The 25,335-nt window shown below is 40.2% G+C and overlaps 1 protein-coding gene across 29 annotated transcripts in view; it reads right to left on the reverse strand.

The window, feature by feature from the left end:
• The window catches only part of dlg2 (discs, large homolog 2 (Drosophila)), a 262,869-nt gene that overhangs the window by 43,111 nt on the left and 194,423 nt on the right, over positions 1–25,335 (reverse strand). For 16 of the 29 annotated variants that reach the window (XM_085797009.1, XM_085797003.1, XM_085797034.1 and 13 more), the window contains 7 exons: positions 22,168–22,292; positions 17,386–17,555; positions 16,450–16,586; positions 15,221–15,365; positions 13,046–13,211; positions 3,245–3,304; positions 1,388–1,546 (listed from right to left, as the gene is read on the reverse strand). In XM_085797009.1, coding sequence (XP_085653135.1) covers positions 1,388–1,546; positions 3,245–3,304; positions 13,046–13,211; positions 15,221–15,365; positions 16,450–16,586; positions 17,386–17,555; positions 22,168–22,292 — 962 coding nt within the window. The remainder of the gene's footprint in view (positions 1–1,387; positions 1,547–3,244; positions 3,305–13,045; positions 13,212–15,220; positions 15,366–16,449; positions 16,587–17,385; positions 17,556–22,167; positions 22,293–25,335) is intronic. The other 13 variants (XM_085797011.1, XM_085797021.1, XM_085797015.1 and 10 more) reach the window with 5 other exon arrangements.

Here is a 25,335-nt window from a genome sequence, read left to right on the forward strand (position 1 = left end):
TGAAGAGTTTCTCTGATGACTTTAGGTGGAGGCAGGCTAACGCTACCCATACACTTCCAGTGTTTGAGCTAAGCTAATTACAGGCGATACGGCTCTATCTCCCTTGCTACTGCACGCACAGTCGAAAGGATGGTGTCTATCTGCTGGTCATGGAGTGAGGCAAGACATGGAAAAAAAAATGTTGGCGTATCTCTTTAATGAGTATAATTGTTTAGGGTAAAAGGGGTAGTGGTATATAAGCTTTGGCTTCAACCTACACCCTTTTGGTTATAGCCTATAAGCTTGATATATACCGAAATAAATAAATTCATTCATTCATTCATTCATTCACATTTCAGGTTTCAGAACATCCTCCATTATTACTGAAGGTGGCCAAGCAAGCCAGGGGGCTGGAGGGAGAGAGGGGTGAGGATGAAGTTGAATTATTTAAAATGTGCTACTTCTCCCCCCTGCAAATCACACCTTCCTTCACGGGTATCACCTGCTGCTTTAGTAACGACGGTAAGTGCAAAAAAAAAAAAAAAAAAAGCACAGCGGCTGATTATGAAATGCCATAGACAGTGCTACAGTAAATCTGTGTCAGTGACTTTTTAAATTCTTGCATGCTCCAGTCCACCTTATTCCAAAACATTTTTTTTGGGGGGGGGGTTTGGGGACTGCATGGTGCGAGCCACACTTCGATTAAAAGTGAAAATGTGTCGGTGGTAGATACGACAGAGTCCTAAAGACGGAGAGGAGAGGGAGAGAAGTCATGCTGCCTGGGAAACGAATGCAAACACTGCAATAACTCAAAAACTTACCAGGAATATTTGTCTTATTTCTAATCAAAATGTCATTTCTAGCCAAAACAAATCTCATTATACTTAAAAGAAGACTCAAGTAGCTTGTTTTTAGACACTTTTTTACTTCTTTCAAGCTGATTTTCACTTGAAATAATCTGGTAGTGGGGCAAGTTTTTCTTTCTTATTACAAACACAAAAAACGTGCTTTCACTGGCAGATTTTTCTACTTATTTCAAGTGAAAATTAGTTTGAAACAAGTGGAAATTATCTAAAAACAAGCTGATTTGTAGGTGATGAATCTTATTTTAAGTGGAAAGAGATTAGTTTTGACTAGAAATGAGACATTTTGAGAAGAAATGAGACAAATATTCTTGGAAAGATTTTGAGTTTTTGCAGTGAAGGATGCAGCGGGCTCCGAGGTGGGAGCAATAAAGTGACTGAATGGGTGAGAAAAAAAAAGAAATTGGTAGCACAAGGTGTCACGGTGAGATGGCATGCCGTTTACGCAGTGGGATGGATGGGACACAGCGGCAGAGAGGAGGAGGAAGAGGAGGAGAAGGAGGAGAAGGAGGAGGAGGAGGGAAGTGGTGGTGTGAGGGAAGTACCTGGTGAAGTCCGAGTCAGGGAACAGGCTTAAGTGATAGTTTGGGAGGGGGGCGGGCGAGTGGAGGATGCTTTTGTCGCACTCCACGGGGGAATAGTGTCGGGGGGAGGGAGCTTTGTCACATAGTTTGTTCACAGTGCTGTAAACTGGCTCGGGAGGCCTACAGTGGAGCGAGAGACAAGAGCAGAGAGGTTAGTGTCCGAGAGGAGACAGAAGAGGTGTGAGAGGAGAACTGGAGATGAAGAGAGAGCGGGAGAGAGAAACACACAGTGAAGACGGCACAGTGAAGGGGGGGAAAAGAGAAATAAATACTGCAGTACGAGACATGGTACACTGCAAAAACGAAAAATCTTTCCAAGAATATTTGTCTCATTTCTTGTCAAAATGTCTCATTTCTAGTCAAAACTAATCTCTTTTCACTTAAAATAAGACTCATCACCTAAAAATTTACTTGTTTTTAGATCATTTTCAGTTGTTTCAAACATATTTTCACTTGAAATAAGTAGAAAAATCTGCCAGTGAAAGCAAGTTTTTTGTGCTTGTAATAAGAAAGAAAAACTTGCTCCACTATCAGATTTTTCTACTTATTTCAAGTGAAAATCTGCTTGAAAGAAGTAAAAAGTGTCTAAAAACAAGCTACTTTTTAATGTGATGAGTCTTATTTTAAGTAGAATGAGATTTGTTTTGACTAGAAATTACATTCTGACTAGAAATAAGACAAATATTCTTGGTAAGATTTTGAGTTTTTGCAGTGTAGAGCAGGACGTACAGGATATACTATACTGTAGTACTATGCTTCTTACTTTTAGCCAATCAACTAATAGACAGAAACAGTAGAAAATACAAGGTGATGACGTCTTCCAGCGTCCAATGATATCCAGTTCAGACTGACAAAAGACGACTCTCACCGGAGAAAGTTTGATAGAGTATAGATGACTTCAGTGATGAATAAAATAAATATTATGATACATATAAGGGATAGTTTAACATTTTGGCAAATTGGCCCATTGCCATAATCCATATAGTTTTAGAGGAGTAGGTTCGTTATCTTTGATTTGAGAGGGAAATACAGAGACTGTTGATGAAAAACTGTCCCTGAAGGCAACGCGCATCAGCGGTTTTGCATGAATTTTCCTCTAAAACCACTCTGTCTGGTAACGTTGTGTTATTATCTCATAGCGTGGTGAATGTGCAGGTCACAACTTGTCCACCAGAGCGTTGTGGAGTTGTTGGATTGTGTATTTGATGAGTTTGATGAGGGAAACCAAGAAATCCCATGAGCCTCCGTAGCGTAGCTCTGAGCAGCTCACGGCTCTGCTCCGCTGTTCTAAAAATAGCTTGCACCGACAAATAAAGGTAACGAACCCACTGCTAAGACTATAGGGATTATGGCAATGGGCCAGTTTGCCAAAATGTTGAACTATCCCTTTAAAGCTCATGAGACAGGATCATTCATTAGTATAACTAATATTTTTTTTATGAAAATGAATAAAGCAGCTATTCCTGTAATTTGTAGGGTGTGGGTTACTTTATTGTTCATAATTTAAGTCTATATTTGTATGTAAATATCTCTTAGATGTTACATAGCTTTGTTTTAATGTGACAGGATTTTTTTACAACATAGATATATGGATGATAAATAATTTTAACTCATTTATTTTATTTAAAATGACAGATGGCAGAGAGTTAGAGTATAGGTAGGTAGAGTATCTTCGTAGCATTGGATCAGGCGTCAGACACAGTGGTTCATGCTTCAACTGCCGCGATGACATTTCTTTTACATACGAAATAAAAAAAACATGCGGTGACGATCATGCACACGCATGCAGATGGAGACGGAGCAAACTGAACACCTCACCTCAATTGGAAATGCTGGGAATCAAACCTGTGACCCTCCCCATCATCTAGCGAAGGGTTTCTGATAGGATAGAAAAAATACATGTTTTGATAACCAACCACTGACGTCTGACTTTTATGATGATGAAATGCTGCACTTGATTTTCAAATGTACACTTTTTTATAGTGTGTCAGTCTTTACACACAGAGACACAGATCATACACTGCAAAAACTCAAAATCTTACCAAGAATATTTGTCTTATTTCTAGTCAAAATGTCATTTCTAGTCAAAACAAATCTCATTCTACTTAAAATAAGACTCTTTACATTAAAAAGTAGCTTGTTTTTAGATTCTTTTTATTCTTTTTACTTCTTTCAAGCATATTTTCACTTGAAATAGGTAGAAAAATCTGATAGTGGAGCAAGTTTTTCTCTCTTATTACAAGGACAAAAAACTTGCTTTCACTGGCAGATTTTTCTATTTCAAGTGAAAATGTGTTTGAAACAAGTGAAAATAATCTAAAAACAGGTAAATTGATTAGATTAGTCTTATTTTAAATGGAAAGAGATTAGTTTTGACTAGAACTTAGACATTTTGACAAGAAATAAGACAAATATTCTTGGAAAGATTCTGAGTTTTTGCAGTGTAGAAACATTCGGTGCATCCGACGGCGACGCACAACGGAACAAGACAAGTGAAAACAGAACGGGCCATGTCTCTGTCTCATGTCAGGGATTTATAGCCATCAACAACATCGTCATAAAACATCATAGTGTGACAACTGTGCGCCTGCATGCAGCGGCGCTAATCTGCTGAACACACACACACACACACACACACACTGCACACATTCACATCACTCACTACAGATTCAGTGAACACAAATGTGTGCAACTCTGCTGCTGTTTGTGAACTGATGTGGAGCGTTTACTGGAGCGTGCAGTACAGTATGTGAACTTGGAAAGGAGTCATTTATGCATAATCTGTGTGCTGTGCTGTGGCATACGTGCGTGTGTGTGTGTGTGTGTATGTGGGTGTGTGTGAGGTCTGCTGATACAGAGACTTTTAGTCATACTACTACAGATAAAGTTAGCGTAAACGGATGTGTAGCCCGGGTGAAAAGGGCAATGGAGGAGGAGGCACATGCACAGATTCTTGTGTGATTAACTATTAAAAGTCCCACGTGTGTGAATGTATGGGACAACTCCTTTGACACACTCATGTGCATATACATACATACATAAATACATACAGTACATGTGTGTGTGTGCATATATATATAATTCCAAATGTATATAGTCACATACTGCACTGCAAAAATTCAATATCTTACCAAGAATATTTGTCTTATTTCTAGTCAAAATGTCATTTCTAGTCAAAATAAATCTAATTATACTTAAAAATAAGACTCATCACATTAAAAAGCAGCTTGTTTTTAGACACTTTTAACTTTTTTCAAGCAAATTTTCAACTTTAAATCAGTAGAAAAATCTGACAGAGGAGCAAGTTTTTCTTTCTTATTACAAGCACAAAAAACTTGCTTTCACTGGCAGATTTTTCTACTTATTTCAATTGAAAATTAGTTTGAAACAAGTGAAAATGATCTAAAAACAAGTAAATTTTTAGGTGATGAGTCTTATTTTAAGTGGAAAGAGATTAGTTTTGACTAAAATTGAGACATTTTGACAAGAAATAAGACAAATATTCTTGGAAAGATTTTGAGTTTTTGCAGTGTGTAGTAAATATTCATATGGAGACAGGCAGATATGTCGGCACAGCAGAAGACGATAGAGTTTGTAATTTATGTGACATCCAAGAGGTGGAGAATGAAATTCATTTGTCTTCTACTGTCCTTTCTATGACTCTATAAGACAAAAACTGTTTAGTAAGGTCGATCCAAATAACAAATGTGTGTGGTTAGACGATGCTGAGAAGCTAAAACATCTTTTTCAGTTGAATATATTTGGTATTTTCTTTATTTCTTGAAAAAGCTTGGGCAATGAGATGAAGAGCGATATATAGTTGAGTACTGAAAGTGATCTTAAATAGTTTATTTATGTGTCACACCTGTGTGGCAGGTGTATTTGTCATTAAATGTGTCTTGTAATCCCATATGGGACGAGCCACAGTGGTTGCATGGCGCGAAAATAAAAATTCATTCATTCATTCAAATAGCAGCATGTGCACTATTATTATGGACACTTCTTTTGCTTAAAAGAAAGCTAGAATTAGCCTATATACTACATAGCTTTTTCCATAGCTACGCTGACGACACACCTCTGTACATTTCTGCTGAACCAGATGATGCTGCATCTTTAAACTCCATTACCACTTCTCGTCTGGAAATAAATAAATGAATGAGCGACAACTTCTTAAAATCAAATGAGGACAAAACTTAAATCCTACCAGTCCGGCCCCCAAAACAAACAGAGATAAAATCAACTCTGAACCAAACTAACTACACCGCCACAGCTTGTGTTATCTTGTTATCTTATCTTACACTCAGCTCTAAACATCAAGTCCCACATCAACAAGGTGGCAAAAACATAACTTTTCCATCTCAGCTAAAGTAAGCCCATTCATAAATTAAAAAGGTGCTGATTTATTTATTTCCAGCTAACTAGATTGCTGAAATGCACAGTTCACTCAACTCCTGAGAAAACTCTGCAGCTCAGCTATTCACTCAGACTAAGAGGAGAGAGAGCACATTAGTCTAGCTTCCTGTTACATTCATAGATGCTTTCAAGGTCCTTGTCCTTATATTCTTTATACCTCCAAGAACACTGTGATCATGTACTACTGCTTTACTGGACAGGGATCAGCGTCTAGCCTCTGTAAAGTCACAAAGCTATACAATACCTACAGAAAAGGAAATGTTTTCATCTGTACAGTAAGACAATGTATGTATTCAATTGGTATTATCATTATTATTAGTGGTAGTTATAGCTTAGTATTTACTAGCAGTAGTATCATCTAACTTCCATTAACGTTTTATGTTTCCTTCATGTGAAGCACTGGGTGCAATATCACATGATCACATGTGCATCCCATCCAGTGAGACACTTTTCAGGTTGCATATCCAAGATAGTGGCTCCACCCCAGAATTCATACACAAAAAACTAAACTGCTTTTTGCAATAGATGTTTTTAAAGCGACTACGAGGAGTGTTTTCACACTACATTTCCCATGAGCCTCCGTGCACACGATGAAATTTATGGACCGGCGCAAGATGGATGAAAGTGAAAATATTTGCCAAGAATGTTTTCATTGATCAAGAATGAAAGTCGGAGGTTGGAAGACGATCAGATACCGTCGTAGTTCTGATAATATTATCTGTATCTGTATTATCTGTATTACTTGAAATAAGATGAAGTGTGATGATGATGATTTAATTGACATGCCCGAAATAAACAAATTGATTGATTGATTGATAAAAGGCGATCGGGCGGTGTTATTTCCATGACTCGCCGGGCAGCGTCTGGGAAACCTAAAGTAGGAAATGCTGGAGGAGCCAACCACTAATAATAATAACAAAATAACAATATATTTATAGAAAATGGACCCATTAACAAGTGTGTAACGTAGATTCATCCACATTAATATGAGACTCTTTTATAACCAAAAGCAAACTCCCCAGGGAAATCTTTAAATGTGTGACTATTTCATCCAGGTCCATCTCTACCTCGTTGTCCTGCTTTCACTTTGACTAAATTCAGGAAACATCTCTATCAGTTGATTCACACCACAATAAAAATATTTCCATGAGACACTAATGGTTGGGCTCTCGAACCCGGGCCACAAAATCACAGACATTGCTTTCGTCGTGTTGTGATCATTTGCGAGCGCACGTGTTGTCAAATTGATGAGGATGTTTTCTGAATTTGCACGTGCTGCTCTGTCTATTTTCATGTGTTTTTGCAGTGTGATGAGCTCTCAGGGCCACTGCACTGCTGCATATCAAAGTCAGCAGCATGAGCGTAAACATCCTCGGATATCAAACAAAATGAGGTCACTTTAATCTGCCTGCACGAAAGCAATGATAAGACACAGATGCAGACATGTACAAAACCCCAGAACCAAACCTTTTATACCAGCTGTTAATTCTGCATTGACTCATAAATTCTCAACAGTGACCGACTGGTGAGCTGCAGAGAGGACTGGACCGTTTGCTTTGTTTCTCTTGCTGAATCATTTATAAAGCAATGAGCTGAGTGGAGGCAGTCAGTCAGTCCGCATCAGGCCAGAATGCAGTGACCTTGAGAAAGGAAGAGGACAGTGTGTGGCCTGTGGGGGCAGATTCATCTCTTGCTTTTCTTTTATTCATTAGCCTTTCACCCGTCAGGTTTTTTTAAACACTTGAAATTTCTGAACTTTATTTCAAACGACAAGGCAAAAGCCATGTCAAGCAGTAGACGTAGCCTGAGAAATCCCTCAGTATTAGTGTCAGTCTACGTCTAAATGTAGTGTATGGCTGGACTCTGTATGGGTGCAACTCATAAATTAATTACAATTAAATTGGTTCAAGTCACAGAAGCAGTGATACTGACAACTGTTTGCATTATAGACTGCTCCACTTTTGGACTAGCCATCAGTAGACCGACCGATTGAGAGACTTTGATCCATCAGGACTGGACTCACATAGGTACAATAATAAACTCTCACTGCACTGATGCAATCGAAGTTGCTGCAGATACTTATAAATAAAGGCTTGTTACATCCTGCAGTTCAGATACTGGGGGCAGTATAGTCGATACGGTATTAACTGTTTTGGATTCACTGTAAATGCCCCCAATGACATAAATAACGCTCACGCCAAATCATTTGGAAATGTCCAAAAGTCCAACATTCAGCTGAGATCTGGTGCACAAGTGTTTAAAGTTGTTTTAGAGGGAAATTCATGCAAAACCGCTGATGCGCGTTGCCTTCAGGGACAGTTTTTCATCAAGCAGTCTCTGTATTTCCCTCTAAAACAACTCTGTCTGGTAACGTTGTGTTATTATCTCATAGCGTGGTGAATGTGCAGGTCACAACTTGTCCACCAGAGCGTTTTGGGGTTTTTGGATTTTGTATTTGATGAGTTTGATGAGGGAAACCAAGAAATCCCATGAGCCTCCGTAGCGTAGCGCTCCGCCGTTCTAATAATAGCTTGCACCGACAATTAAAGGAAACGAACCTACTGCTATGACTATAGGGATTATGGCAATGGATCAATTTGCCAAAATGTTGAACTATCCCTTTAACAGCCATAGTTGTGACACAATTTATTTAATATGTTCTAGTAAAAACTTTGATAAGGAATTATAAAATGGTAATTGACAGCAAAACAAGCTGTTATGCTACTAATGAGAACCTCCTCTTGTGTTCTGGATCCCATCCCATCTAATCTAGTCGTCGAGCACCATCTCCATCTCCTCACTCTTTCTCCCCAATCCACTAAAAACCTTCATCATGACCACAATCACAAGCACACTCTTCTCAAATACACTTGAAAATGTTATTGGCTATCGACTCAAAGCCCACTGCAACTCCAATGAAACATTTGAACTATTTCACTCCACTTTCTCTGCACAACAGAGAATCAACCTTTCCTAAAACTCACCACAACAACCTCGTTTCCTCAGACTCGAGTCTTCACCGAGAGACTTTAACTTTAACTCCTGGTTACAGTCCTTACTGTACGTTCAAAACAAATAATAGTTTGTTGAATACAATAACAGCAACGCTCCCCTCTATTGATTTTCTGTCCTAAGGCGTCCCGCAGGGTTCACTGCTTGGCCCACTTTCTTCTATTCATAGCTACTCATACATACATACATGCTCTTCCTTAGTAACAAATATACAACATCATCAAATTCTTCAGCACTGCTCACAGCTCACTCCACTCTGACACCAATTCAATTAAAAGCCAAAAATCCTCAAACTAAATGGTGATAAATACCGGTTAGCTACTTCTGCCTTACAATCCACAACTCCACCCCTCTCCTTTGTCTTCTCTCTGACCACATCACATGGTTTCCTTTGCATCAACCGATCCATTTTTAATTTCGTACCAGCCCCCCAAATACTTAAAACTCTGCTTCTCAGGAGGAGTAATGTTGTGTTTTATGTTTCATACATTTCAGTTGTACCTGCATTTTCATAGTTTTTCTATGAGCATTCAATTCATATTAAAGATTGAAAGTTAAAATCTCAATCATTCTGATTAAACTGGGAGACTCTACCCTTTATCACCTTAGACTTAGGGGAAATAAAGTTAATTTAGATTATTAGACAGGAAATAACGTTTGACTTTTTATATTGTGCATTGTGATAAAATGAACGCTGCCTGTTTCTGCAGATGTATTATCTCCAGTATTAGAGGAACCTGAAGATCCACACGGTTTGTTCTGACTGCAGTGAACACAGTGAACTGGAATGACACAAGCAACTTCCAGTGTTAGACTTTAGGTCAGCATGGTAATCTAAGAGGTTATTAGAGATGCACCTTGGGCAAGAGCACAGAACAGTAAACCTCTTAACTCTAAAGAGAATGGAGCACTAATCCTTCACTCAACAAAGCTTAACACAGGGGTCCTTCAGTTATCCTCTGAAATGAGCTTTTGTTATCACTCTGCTGCACTATTCCTCCGCCGGTCTTTATTCTGCAAATGGAATATGACAACGCAGCGTAATTCTCAACACAGCAGCACGCAACAGAGACCTCTTCTAATAGACAGCAAACTGTTTTATTCTGCCATCCTTCAAATGCTGTGACACAGTTATATGACCAATAAATAGACCGGCTGAGAAGGCGTCTGGCACCGAACCCATAATATCCGATCAAGCTGCAACTTCTGATGCGGAAAAATGAAATAACAAAAACTTAACTTCTTCAAGCAGCTGCATGAGTCTGTCCCCAGAGACAATATCTAACTTAACAGCAGCGATAAGCATGTCTACAGCCTGGTGCGACAAACAGTTTCAGCTTTTATAGCTAATTTTATCCTTCATTACGAATGTAATCGTGTCTTGCCTCACTCCCGAGTCCATGACCAGCAGATAGACACCATCCTTTCGACTGTGCGTGCAGTAACAAGGGAGATAGAGCTGTATCGCCCGTAATTAGCTTAGCTCAAACACTGGAAGTGTATAGGTAGTGTTAGCCTGCCTCCTACCCGAGCCGAAATCAGCAGTCAGAAGCTGATTTCATTTTAGCTCTAAACTCTGTAAATATATCACTTTATCCACATTTCAAACATTTTTAGGCGAGAAAGTAGCCGTTTAGATCAGCAGTGTGTCGTTAATTTGTCTAAATACCAGCTGTTTACAATTTTGTCCGGACGAATTCGGCGCTACTCAAGCTAGCCGGCTACTTTCACAAAATAAAACGTTGCCCTTTACATACAGAAAACCATGACGATAGAATTTGTGCTTTTACTTTGCAATAGGAAGCTAACCTACCCTCGATGTAGCTAGCTTGAACCAAAATAAAGCGTCTTTGCTTGAACCCTCCGTTTTGACCGATCTCGTCCCGTTAGCGGCATTTGACCGCTCAAGATGCCTTACCGGAGAGTTTTGTCAGCTCTGAGACGAAGATCGGCCCGCCGGTTTCCGTTTAGAGTTGGTGAAGAGTTTCTCTGATGACTTTAGGTGGGAGGCAGGCTAACACTACCCATACACTTCCAGTGTTTGAGCTAAGCTAATTAGCGACTTTAGGTGGAGGCAGGCTAACACTACCCATACACTTCCAGTGTTTGAGCTAAGCTAATTACGGGCGATACGGCTCTATCTCCCTTGTTACTGCACGCACAGTCGAAAGGATGGTGTCTATCTGCTGGTCATGGTTTTATATAATTGAGAGCTTGCATACATTGAAGTCTTGGCTTCACACATGTTCATACAGTAGAGGCTACTACACCAATCTACAAGCAGCATCCACCTCTGGTTACATTTGCTGACCAGACGGACTCGGCCACCTCTTTATAACAGCTTGCTTTGGGATTAGGTGTTGGGGTAGACGAGGTGGGGACCTGCTAATGTTTGGCTCTGACTCAGTTCCTTTAAGACATCTTAAGCTTCCTGCTGTTTGGACTGGGAGCGGCTGACTGTCAGAGTGGGATGACTAGAAAACAGCAACAGGTAGAGAAATCCAGCAAGGCAGTGTGAGGGAGGGAAGACAGAGAGAAAGAAAACAGTACACAGCTGAATAAACTGGTTTTGTTTCCATTTGCATTAAGAACACACAAGTTTAGAGATGTGACAACAAAATATCTATTTATGTCTGTGGTTTGTAGCTTCTTTTTTTTTTACCCACAGAGTCTGGGTTTGCTTTCCCCTTTCTGAAATGTTTCATAAAGTACTTCATGTAGCACTGCAGCCTATTAATGCTGTAACTCATCTTTACAGATATCATAACGGATTTGTTCTATCAGCTCGTCGTGACTCGCTAAATTCCAAAAATGGGTACGTGCCATGATCAAGCTGAAATTCTTCACTTTGTTCCAGCTTGTTTCTAACTGAAAAAAACTATATAAAACACAGATGAAACCTCTGATATCACATCATCTGTCCCCAACACAGCCGGCCCCTCTCACATTTTCACCTGCAACAATCCAGATGTATCTCACTGCAAGGAGACATGTTGCTGCACCCAGGGGCAAAAACATCATTTCCGATAACCAACATGAACAGAAGCCTTTCCAAAAGACAGCTCATGTACCACCAAGACCAAAATACAATGTATGCTGTATGTATTATGGCTTTGTTTTACTTAAAATTCAAATTTGAGCAGAGCAGACATGGCACCAAACAACACATAAATAGTCAAGAATCATAAACACAACATTGCACAACAGGAAATACAGGACTACAGCAAGACAGTGGTTTTCAAATAGCTGCTTCTTGGGGCAGACTGTTGGAGTAAATGCAACCAGGATTAGGGATGTCACTCACGATTACTTGTTCTCACAATTAATTGTGGTATATTAAACACCACAATTAATGAATTAATCGTAAAGATTCCTAAATACTGTTACTTTTCAAAAAAGATAATGTTGTAACCGTATCGGCAGATGTGGTGCCAAAATAAAGGTAAATACACAGATACTGGTCCATTTAACTAATGTAACACTGAATAGATGTTAGCGTGTCATTTGTAATTAAAAAAGCAAAACAAAACAAAACAAAAAAGATTAAAATAAACCTAAACATTTGGTATAGATGACAATTTATGACCTGAATATTCCAAACACTTAATTAATTTGTCCTATATTAATAGATACTGGGAATGTTTTGTGTAAACAATGAGCAATGTAATTATATTTTGACTATATTTGATCATTTTACACATTCATAGTGTTGTGAAATTAATTAATGCATAATAAACATGATTATCGTAGTACCGTGATTATTTCTCTGACAATAATCGTAGTCGTACCAAGAAAATGTATAATCGTGACATCCCTAACCAGGATATAATGTAATGTTGCTCTTCATGATCGGGGATCAAGGGACCAATTTTCATCGTCTTAGAGGTGTTTTAAAAATAAATAAATGAAAAAACATCTTTGAAAAACACTGCAGGGACACACACACACAAACACACACACTTTGGGATTTATGAATTTTACAGGAATAACAGCTGATGCAACGTTGGAAACAAGAGATCTTGTCAAAAGGATCATAGCTCCCCGTGGAGTGTTGATCGCTTTTTGAGTTGCCACACAAAACACAGATTAGTGGAGGAAGTGGGAGACAAGAGGGGTGTGTGTGTGGGGGTGGGGTTGGGGGGTCAAAGCTTCTACCTGCAGTTCAAGTCGTCTGGTAAGAAGAGAGGTAATTACCGTAAGAAGGAAAAACCATCCAACCTGTTTATATCCTCTTCCCCTAGTAAGTGCTTAGGGAGGGGGGAATAACTCCCGGGGGAGATTGGGGGAAGACCCGACTTGTACTCCAGAGTGCCACTGTTGATGGGAGAAGAGATATGATTTTCCATGGCTGGAGAGAAAGCTGTGGGAAGAGAGAGAGGAGAAGAAAAGAGAGTGGCATAAACAGACAAAACTGGTTGGCAGTGCACAACACTAGAACTGCCTGCATTTTCAATATTTCACTATTTCATATTCAATTTCAAAATGAACTTAATTGGGATTAAAGGAGGACAGGAGTGAAACATTATCTGACAGATGAATAAAGGATTCTGCACAGCTTCTTTTCAAAGAGGTTTTAAAAATGAAGAATGAGACTGAATAATATTGAAACTCTCATTGTTTTTATAGAAAAAAGACCAAATAAATGAATGAGGCTGAATGAAGCAAATGATCACCTTTTTGAGTTTTTTGGCCTCTTTAATTCAGTATTTTGGTTTAAAGGCACATGAATTGAATGAATTTATATTTATTTAAGTGCCATGCGCCCAGCCTATGAGGGCTTACAAGACACATTTCATATTTAGACAACAAACTAAATCATCAAAGCACAGACAAAACAAAAACCACATGGAAATCACATAAATAATTCACTTTATCTTATTGACCAGGCACTTTTTTTTATGAAAGTAGCTATAGTAAAGACTTCTTTTCTGAAGAACCATTCCAACTTTACCTCATCATCATCAACCCAAAACAACTCAGGCTTCAAATTTTGCATTTTCTGAAACAAAAACTGCCTGGCTTCGTCATATAACGGACAATGAAACACAAAATGCAGTTCATCCTCGATTACATTTAAATTACATAATTTACTGTTAAATTACATAGATTTACTGTTAGCAGGCAGTTGCCTTTATTGATAGAGACTAGCAGATGAAGACCGTCGAGCATACAGCAGCTAAAGAGCAAGATTGTTTTTCTTCTCAGTAGTGAATGGAAACCAAACCAGAGCTAAAAGAAGAGTGAATATTGGGGTTTACACGTGTTAGGAAGCAGAGACCCTAACCCTAATGTTGTAAAAGCAGGCAACTGCTGTGTAATAGTATGTGCATATATTTATATTTGTGTTATATGTATATCTGCGTCTATGCTTGTATCTATGTGTTGTGACTGTATTAGCTGTTGTGTTTTTGTTTTGTTTTTTCCTTGATGGACTTGGAGGAATAGAGAACAGACAATCTTGACTTAATGTTTGGACTCTAGGAAGAATAGCTGGTGCTAATGGAGATCCAATATATACATAAATAAATAAATGTGCACCATGGCAATATGATAAAGGTGATAATATAAGTCAGGGCCAAACACTGATTCGTGCAGCTTTAACTTTATGTTTTTTTGTAAATTGTAAAAGTGCAGATGATTCACAGTTGTGCTCTGACATATGGCTTTAGAGCATACGTGTGTTTTTTACATTTACAGAATAGCACAATGTCTCATCTGCTTAAAGGGATAGTTCACCCAAAATTGAAATTTCACTCATTATTACTCACCCTCAAGTTTCAGAGTCCTCCGTGGCTTCTCTGAGTTACAGGGGGTCTCGGCGTAGCAGTGCATGTCCATATAACGGTTGCAAATGGATACCAACTGTCTTCGTGACAAAAAGACACACCAAAAAACATCCAAATACCTCCATGTCCTCTTCCCGGTTCGTCCAAATTTGACGAACCGGGAAGAGGAGCTTTGAGAAGCTTCCGCTACAAAACAAGCTTGAAATATAGACTTATTAAATTTTTTTCGGGACAATTTCACATTTTGAGGCTTCAATACAAGACGGACATTACATACGAGCAGCATGGAGGTATTTGGATGTTTTTTGGTGTGTCTTTTTGTTACGAAGACAGTTGGTATCCATTTGCAACCGTTATATGGACATGCACTGCTACGCCGAGACCCCCTGTAACTCAGAGAAGCCACGGAGGACTCTGAAACTTCTCCCAGCCCTTAGTCCACATGAGGGGGAGGAGATAATGAGTGAAATTTCTATTTTGGGTGAACTAACTATCCCTTTAAAACACCTCTAAAGACAGACGACTACTGTAGTTAGCTGACGACTGATCAGTTTGGATACAACAACAAGAGGAAGTGACTTACAGTGCGTGATATCAGGAGGCCCATATGGGTCTGACAGGTAGACGTTGGTGGGCTTCCCCACCTTCAGGTAAACCACATCCGACGTGTTCTTCAGAATGGCCACGGCCTCTTCGTGGGACACTTCCTCTAGACTGTAGTCGTTCACCTGTTCACACACACACACACACAGCCGACCTGTCAGAGGCTCACGCTGCTCTGCCTCGTCTTGGTGCAGCTCAGTTCAGATCAGTCTGCTGCGCTCGCTGCTTCCAGGGGACTGGATTATGACAGATGGTCTTTGGGTGAGAACGCAAACGCAACAGTAGGAAGGTAATTAAATTAAGAGCTGGTTAAGCGAGCGGGACGCCCGAGCTCCTCGACAGGAAGCTTGCTGTTGCAGCAGTGAGCGAGCCGCCGGTACTGTAGCTTCCCACTGGTATGTGTGTTTTAATCACTTCATTATCAATTAGGATTAATGTTTTCAGCTGCACATGCACCACTCGGTTAATGCACCGGTGGTCAGTGTATTACACAGGGCGCGGCCTCACTCACTGAGTCATTATTAGTCTCTTGGATATCAGTCTGTATGATAGCAGCCGCTGTGGTAACACGATACAGATGTGAAACAGGTTTTTTGGTTAATATAAAACTTGGAAACAGGCTCTGTGTATTAAAGGGATATGCCAACATTTTTTTTTCCGTGTCTTGCCTCACTCCCGAGTCCATGACCAGCAGATAGACACCATCCTTTCGACTGTGCGTGCAGTAACAAGGGAGATAGAGCCGTATCGCCCGTAATTAGCTTAGCTCAAACACTGGAAGTGTATAGGTAGTGTTAGCCTGCCTCCACCTAAAGTCATCAGAGAAACTTTTCAGCAACTCTCAACGGGCCGATCTTCGTCTCAGAGCTGACTTTCTCACCTAAAAATGTTTGAAATGTTGATAAAGTGATATATTTACAGAGTTTAGAGCTAAAATGAAATCAGCTTCTGACTGCTGATTTCGGCTCGAGTAGGAGGCAGGCTAACACTACCCATACACTTCCAGTGTTTGAGCTAAGCTAATTACAGGCGATACGGCTCTATCTCCCTTGTTACTGCACGCACAGTTGAAAGGATGGTGTCTATCTGCTGCTCATGGACTCGGGAGTGAGGCAAGACACGAAAAAAAAAAAGTTGGCTTATCCCTTTAAAACTTTAATTAGATCTTCTTGGACTCGTGATGTTTGCAGCATCAGACCCGATACTCACCATTAATAATCTGTCTCCCACTTGTAGCCGACTGTCCTTCTGCGCTGCCCCGCCATCGATGATTTTGGTGACATATATGCTGTTGTCACCGGGGATGTGCTGGTTCCCAACTCCACCTGCAATACTGAAGCCAAGCCCTGTGTGTGTGTGTGTGTGTGTGTGTGTTTGTGTATGAGAGCAAGAGTAGTGTGTTAGTCTTTGGGGGTTATTATGAATGACAAATGTTATGCATGAGATATTGAAGGGATAATTCAACATTTTGGCGAATTAGCCCATTGCCATAATCCCTATAGTCATAGCAGTAGGTTTGTTACCTTTAATTGTCGGTGCAAGCTATTTTTAGAACGGCGGAGCAGAGCCGTGAGCTGCTCAGAGCTACGCTACGGAGGCTCATTATGGGATTTCTTTGGTTTCCCTCATCAAACTCATCAAATACACAATCCAACAACTCCACAACGCTCTGGTGGACAAGTTGTGACCTGCACATTCACCACGCTATGAGATAATAACACAACGTTACCAGACAGAGAGGGAAATTCAATGCAAAACCACTGATGCGCCTTGCCTTCAATGACAGTTTTTCATCAAGCAGTCTCTGTATTTACCTCTGAAACAACTCTGTCTGGTAACGTTGTGTTATTATCTCATAGCGTGGTGAATGTGCAGGTCACAACTTGTCCACCAGAGCGTTGTGGAGTTGTTGGATTGTGTATTTGATGAGGGAAACCAAGAAATCCCATGAGCCTCCGCAGCGTAGCTCTGAGCAGCTCACGGCTCTGCTCCGCCGTTCTAAAAATAGCTTGCACCGACAATTAAAGGTAACGAACCTACTGCTATGACTATAGGGATTATGGCAATGGGCCAATTTGCCAAAGTGTTGAACTATCCCGTTAAATACAACTATGATATAATGTTAGCTTTGTGCTTGATCGTCACCTTTTGGTCCTTTGATGAGTTTGATCTCGATGATGGTCTCCAGCATCGGCCGGCGGCGTCGCACGTATAGTCGGACGATGGAGCCGGCGACCTTCAGCGCCTCCACCGCCTTACTGTGAGAAACCTCCGACACATCTGAGTCGTTCACCCGCAGGATGCAGTCGTTCACTCTGGAAGAAACAAAAAAACAACGTAGATGAAGATAACGATTGATTATCATTCAAATCAGAGCAAAGCTGCTGCGCTGCTGCTCGCATCATCATTTCATTCTGCAAACTCTTCCAACATGGATAAATAAGTGAGTGAGTGAGTGCTAACCTTTGGGGATACAATATAACATGTTTATACTACAGATGGAGACAGTTCTGTTTTTACTTCCGCTCTCTGTGGACACTACACACACACACACACACACACACACACACACATACAGACACACACAAACAAACAAACAAACACAAACACTCACTCACATATCTGATGCTTGTTGGCAGTAGATCATGGTGAACTCTGTGCTTGTGTGTTGGTTTTTAGTTTGCAGGCAACACTGTGCATATTCAATACTCATTTCAGCATGCCTGTGATGTGCAACAGAGATGTGTGTGTGTGTGTGTGTGTGTGTGTGTGTGTGTGTGTGTGTGAAAATCAGAATCAGTGCACGGCTCAGTATGAATTCCCCTGAGGTGTTGACCAAAACCTCCATGGCCTGGCATTCAAGGACACAAGTCTCCTGAGGGGCGGAGGGGTGGAGGGGGGGCTTAGAGGTACCAGCTGGGACCCAGTGTTCATGCACATAGAAACACACACAGACACACACACACACACACACACACACAGTCAAAATCCCATGGATATACACACATACACACTTACAACAGTGAAAAGCAGAGTCAAAAGATCTGTGTACTAACATATCGCGTCTGTTAGAATACCATAAATACATACAGTGCACCTATAGTGGGCCATTTTCCGCTACAAAACAAGCTTGAGATATAGACTTATTTAATTTTTTTCGGGACAATTTCACATTTCGGGGCTTCAATACAAGACGGACATTACATACGAGCAGCATGGAGGTATTTGGATGTTTTTTGGTGTCCATTTGCAACCGTTATATGGACATGCACTGCTATGCCGAGACCCCCTTTCAATTTCAATTTTGGGTGAACTATCCCTTTAACATCCATCTATAATGGAAAAATGCTCAATTATATACAGTATATAGTTATAGACCACCATATATATCGTTATAGATCACAAGATCACTTCAAAATGATGAGTTTCTCTATCTATAGATATCTATTCTTCTTCTCAGACCTTGAATATGAATAATGAAGGAAAACATGTTCATATTCATTTCTGAGTAACACAACATGAATATTTTAACATAGGAAGAGTTTATCAATCATTTTTTGTGGAATAGTCAATGTTTAACCCCAGCAGTGGTTTTTATAATCTTCCTATGAAATCAGATGTTGTTCAGGTAAAATGGGTAGAATGAGTTGTGTTTATGTTGGTATTTAAAAAAAAGGAATAAAATGAGTGCCGTACATGTAGAGATGCTTTTTGTTGAAGTTTGGGGTAACACATAAAGCGTCCTACACACGATATGCGTCATGCAGAAGTGTGCAATAAGAATAGTGTAGAGTATGGGGTACTATGAACATACCAGTGGACTGCAAAACTGCACAATTTTTGTACAAAGCACAATCTACTTCCAGGAAATATAAATAAAAAAATGTTTGGGGAAAGAGAGGGAGGGAAGTTAAAGCAGCCGTATGCTCGTACCACGTTGAAAAGTATGTGCATATCTGTCTGGAATAGCTTTATCAGAAGATATTAAAGAGAGCAAAAAATGTTGCCCATTTAAAAACAATGTTTAAAAATAACATACTTGAAAAGTACAAACTTGAAAATGCTCAGAGCAACAAAGGATCAGGGAAATAGCTTTTTACAGTAGTGTATGTTTGTAGTTGAGGATGGATATTGGTTGTGTAATGTAGGAAACTAAAAGTTTTAGCAGTGAAAATTGAGATTTCGACCTGTTTTGTTTTTGAGTTGTGTAGGTTTGTGGATACAGTAGTTATAGGATTGCTTATGGTTTTGTAACGAAATGTGAAACAAGGGTTCCGCAGTTATAAGCTTCACTTCAGCCGAAACCCTTTTTGACCAGCTATATTTTGTTTATTTTTTGTTAAAGGGATAGTAGCATTCTTTTAAAAGTGGGGTTGTATGATCTACAAATAGCCCCTAAGTACTTTAATTGCAGTAGCAGACTCTCTGCACTCCTCCCGTTAGCAACGCCAGCCCATAGCCCTGCCCAGAGATTTACAACATAGTGTTGTGAACAGACCTAATGAAACGGCCTATTTTCGCGGCCTAAAAGAGGTTTTACCTGAAAAAAAAATACACAGTTCAATTGTTCGCTATAATATAATTTTTTCCAGCCCTTCAAAGTGCAGGAAAAACACAGTTTTTATTTGGACCTAACCAACTCACGTATCCCTCCGCCCAGGGTTAGCGCCCGCCGATCAGCAGTTGGTTCGGTCCAAATAAAAACTGTGTTTTTCCTGCACTTTGAGGGGCTGGAAAAAATTATATTATAGCGAACAATGGAACTGTGTTTTTTTTTAAGGCTGTTTCTTTGGGTCTGTTCACAACACTGTATGTTGTAAATCTCTGGGCAGGGCTATTATGGGCTGGCCTTGCTAACGGGAGGAGTGCAGAGAGTCTTCTACTGCAATTAAAGTACTTAGGGGCTATTTGTAGATCATACAACCCCACTTTAAAAAAAAATGCTACTATCCCTTTAAAAACTCTACATTGTGAGAACAGATTAGACCTAAATGTAAACATAACGTATATTCATAAAGGCTTCGAGAAAAGAAAAAACACCTCCAGTGGTAAAATGGTGGCGTCACTGTGGGTTTGGTCCTGACTGCAGAACGTGTACGAACATGTACGAGCTTTAACCTCTGCAGAACAGCAGCCTCCACGAGAAACACTTAAGATGCTTCCAGCGGGCCGGTGCAGCCGAGCCGAGGCATTAATATGCTTCGAGCTCCGCTCCAAGGTCCCAGAGCAGTGACAGGAAGTGTGTCTGGCTTCTCTAATGTTTAATCCCCATCAGGCCTCCTTCCTCACAGAGAACAGTCCTCCACACCGCACACCATGCACACACATACAGTACACAATGACATCATGTGTTGTGTGTTTCTATAGTAATTTTATTCTGCAATATCCAGCAGTAAAACGGATATTTTCGGTGATAATCATGAGCCTGCTGTGAAAACAGTGCAAAGCCGTTCTCTTCAGCATCCTGAATCAGTGCAATCACCTCATGGAGGATGTTTATTCCTCTTCATCCTCCGCTTCTTCAACAGGAAGTGTTGTAAACTCTTTCATTTCTGTCTCTCATAACATTTTATATGTAAGTGAATATCTAGGAGTTTTAACCATTAACATCGGAGCAGACAATGCACAAACACATCAAGGATGGATTTATTCATATCCAGATGTGCCAGATACATAGATGTTGTTTAAATTTGTCGCTGCAGGATGAGTGAAGAGCTCTCGACTTTTATATTACATCTAAATATGACAAGGTGAACATGAATTCATGTCTCTATAACACTCCTAAGGTCGATATTTATCCCCTGACAATCAGAAATATGGTTCCGGTATCACATGTTTCTGTTGCTGAGGCACAGAACCAGTTTGGTTTTCTTGAGATTTACATAAAGAGAAGTTTAATTTGTGCATTACTAATTAAAACATTCAAGCAGTTCAGAGAAGAGTAACCAAATTAATCCCAGGTCTGAATTTAATGGCATACAGTACAAAGAAAGATTAAGGCACTTAAAACTGCCAACTCAGGGGTGATTGAGGTGTATAAACTCGTCCGTAAAATATATGATTCCACAATGGAGCCGGTTGTTAGTTTCTAGAATAATAGGTATGAACTGAACTCTGTCCAAAAATGTGTCGTTATTACAAAAGAAAACATTTTTTTGCACTTAGGACTGTAAAAGTATGGAATGAGCTTCCTGGGGATAAAGTGCAGCTCCGTCAGTGAACTCTCTTAAAAACAGACTTGATCATCTCTGGTCAAATAAGGATTTTACAAAATATATAATTATAAAGCGAGGTTATGAATTTGTAGACTTGGATTTTGATTTTTTTTTTCTTGAGGTAATGTGGGATATTATTTTTGGATTATTCTGTTATATGTATTTATGTCATATTATGTATGGGTTATTAAAGTTTTTAATGGTACATTTGTGTTTATTTTTTGTATGTTGTCATTATTTTGATGAGTCTGATGTAGAGGATTTAGATCCTCTACATCAGACTCAATATAATATATTCAATATGAAAGGAAATATATGACTAACAGTATTCCAGTAGTTTTTATTACAGTATGTGTAATGTTGTATTGTTTTTGAACTGTTTTTATGTTATTGGGACTACGGACGGAAACAAGCATCCTGCTATAATCCGGCATATTTACATGTTCTTACTGTACAGTATGTCCGTTATTGTGCACTCACTGTCCCATTCAAATACACAAATAAAATAAAATAAAATATTCATGGTAATATGAGATATGAGCAAGAGAAACGGCGTCTCCTCTGAGAGCCGTGATGAGAGCGAGCGAGGCTGTTGTATGTTTGTTTTCCGAGGGCAGATTATCCAGCGCCACAGTGGAGGAGTTGCTACGGCGATTAACAAGTGAGTCGAGAGACAGAGAGAAAGAGAGGTTATCTAAGTCGTTCTCCTGACCTCAGGCGTCCGTCCTCGGCTGCAGCTCCTCCGGGGATGATCTTGGTGATGAAGATGCCGGGGTCGTCGCCGATGTGCGGGTTATCTGTCCCTCCGGCGATGCTGAAGCCCAGCCCCGAGTTCCCCTGCAGCCACGCAGAAGAAAAGAGAGGGAATGAAGAGCATGAAGAACTTTCTCTGTTTGCATAACGAACCAACACTCAACCACCATCAGCTGCAAGCTTTCTAACACAGACGGAGCTGTAACTGACTTCATTTGCTTTAAAGGGATAGTTCACCCAAAATTGAGAGGTGTTTTCACTCATTATCTCCTCCCCCTCATGTGGACTAAGGGCTGGGAGAAGTTTCAGAGTCCTCCGTGGCTTCTCTGAGTTACAGGGGGTCTCAGCGTAGCAGTGCATTATGGTCCATATAACGGTTGCAAATGGATACCAACTGTCTTCGTAACAAAAAGACACACCAAAAAACATCCAAATACCTCCATGCTGCTCGTATGTAATGTCTGTCTTGTCTTGAAGCCCCGAAATGCGAAATTGTCCCGGAAAAAATTAAATAAGTCTCTATTTCAAGCTTGTTTGTAGCGGAAGCTCCTCTTCCCGGTTCATGTGTCTTTTTGTTAGGAAGACAGTTGGTATCCATTTGCAACCGTTATATGGACATGCACTGCTACACCGAGACCCCCTGTAACTCAGAGAAGCCACGGAGGACTCTGAAACTTCTCCCAGCCCTTAGTCCACATGAGGGGGAGTAGATAATGAGTGAAATTTGAATTTTAGGTGAACTATCCCTTTAACATTTTTTTTTTACCTTTTCAAGACATATTTTCTCTTCCCCTGGTGTTCAGGTGTCACAGCAGCTGTTAGTTTACCACTAATTGTGTCATTTGCTGCAGTAAACTGGAGATCCGGTGCTTCAATTCAGTTTATAATCCTAAAAGTTTGCTTATATTTTCTGGATTTCAATTAATTAACTTGTCGTTTTTCAAATCAGTTGACCTACTCGACAGTTTTTCCACGTATTCACTGATAAAAAGCAGAAAATAAGTCTTGTGTACTACTGTGCATGCATGTGTTTAGTAGACATTGCTTTCGCTTTCGCTTAAAAGCACCAGCAACCATTTATTTTCAATTAAATATTGATGTATGATTTAATGGCGTGCCTTCATATTAGAGTGTCAGTGCTCTCAGTGTGATTACAACGCGGTCAGCGTGTTAAGTCGCAGCGTCTCTCCCCCGAGTTGACCCCGGCTCTTCCTGATCATCATCATTTTTTCCGTGAGGTATTGTATTTGGAAGCGTCGACTCGGCTCTGCAAATAAAAAAAATCCCCTGGAAGCCGAGTCGCAAAGTGAAAGTCGAGCTTTGATTAAGTTAAGTTGGAAGTTGATGGGAACAGCAGCTTCTCTTGATTAAAAACCGACTCAGTGTTTCCTGTGGGGCTTCGCCGCCTTTCACACTGGAACTAAAAACGCTGCTCAGCTCTTCAAGGTGACGACTCCACGGGTCCATGGCAGCTGATAAATATGGAGGCACAGGAATATGGATGGGAGGCTGACTACTGCCTGCATTAAAGGAGAATTCCGGTCATTTTTGACCCCTAAATCGTTGTCCTGATGGTCACCTATTGTTGGGGGGAGCAAAAAAACGCTACTAAAATTGATGCAGGCAAACCGGAGTTACACCATGGCTAGACGGCGCTAGGGATAGCGACAACGCTAACCTATGGGGGCAATTCGCACAAAGTTTAAGTGCGCTTTAAAAACGCACTTTTTCTCCTTGGCCTTCGGATCCATAAGGACTTCTAATCCTGGCTAGTTTTGTTTAAATATCTATGTGCACTGTTGTTTATGACTACTGTAGCTGTGCACGTTTGCGTATGTGTATGTATGCGCATATGTCCGTATATGTACATACATCTGTGTGTGAGAATGTGTGATGGTATGCATGTCATCTTGTTTCTTGCACATGCATTGTTTTTGTTTCTGTCTCTGCTCTGTGAAGCACTTTGGACGACTGTCACAGGTCTCCTTAACTGTGCTATATAAATAAAAGTGAACTTTAACTTGAACAACAAACAGTCAGAAAACAATCAAATATCTCTGGTACATGACTGGACTCATATAGTGTAGAGTATAAACAGTATAAACTTTGTGTTTTTGCATGTAGCCACTAGACTTGTAGTTCTTGTGAGACCGGTCTTGGTCTCAAGACCACTTTTTTGTGGTCTCGGTCTTGTCTCAGTCTCGCAATGTCTCGGACTGGCAGAACGGTCTCGAAGGGATTTGTAGCCTACAATATCCAGGCAGGCATGCTTTATTTTTGGATATCATTATTTACTGTATACGCCCCCTTCAAGTGGGACCAATCACATGCATTTTGTGACACAGACGTGTTGGCACTCGTCCTCTCGCGTTCTACAATCTAGCGGAATAGCAAAATATGGTGTAACTAGTTGGTTTTTTTTGGTCTCGTTCGTCTCGGTCTTGAGCTCAACTGGTCTTAGTCTTGACTTGGTCTGTCTTGGTCTTGATACTCTCTGGTTTCGGTAGTGTCTTGGTCTTGGTTCAGGCGGTCTTGAATACAAATCTACTGTAGTAGCCACTCACCTCAGATAGCCGAACTCTGAAACATCCTGGAAAGACATTACTATCCCATCACAGAGCGCCTGCTCTCCGCCACAGAAACTAACACTTTTTCCTGGTTGTGATGATTTCTTTACACAAAGAAACGGTCAGAGATGTTTTGGACATTACCACTGCACTGCTCCACCGTTTATTTTGGTAAAGAAATCATCACAACAAGGAAAAAGTGTTAGTTTCTGTGGCGGGGAGAGCAGGCGCTCTGTGATGGGATAGTAATGTCTTTCTGGGATGTTTCAGAGTTCGGCTGTCTGAGGTGAGTGACTACATGCAAAAACACAAAGTTTATACTGTTTATACTGTTTATGTAAGTTTGTACTGTTATATTTAATCATGTACCATAGATATTTGATTGTTTTTTGAGTGTTTGTTGTGGTTTAAAGAATTGCCCCCATAGGTTAGTGTTGTTGCTATCCCTAGCGCCGGGTAGCCATGGTGTAACTCCGGTTTGCCTGCATCAATTTTAGTGGCGTTTTTTGCTCCAACCAACACTGGGTGACCATCAGGACAACGATTTAGGGGTAAAAAAA

The sequence above is a fragment of the Trachurus japonicus genome, chromosome 14 (genome assembly GCF_045865225.1).
Source record: "Trachurus japonicus isolate A0001 chromosome 14, Traja_1.0".
NCBI classification, from domain to species: Eukaryota; Metazoa; Chordata; class Actinopteri; order Carangiformes; family Carangidae; genus Trachurus; species Trachurus japonicus.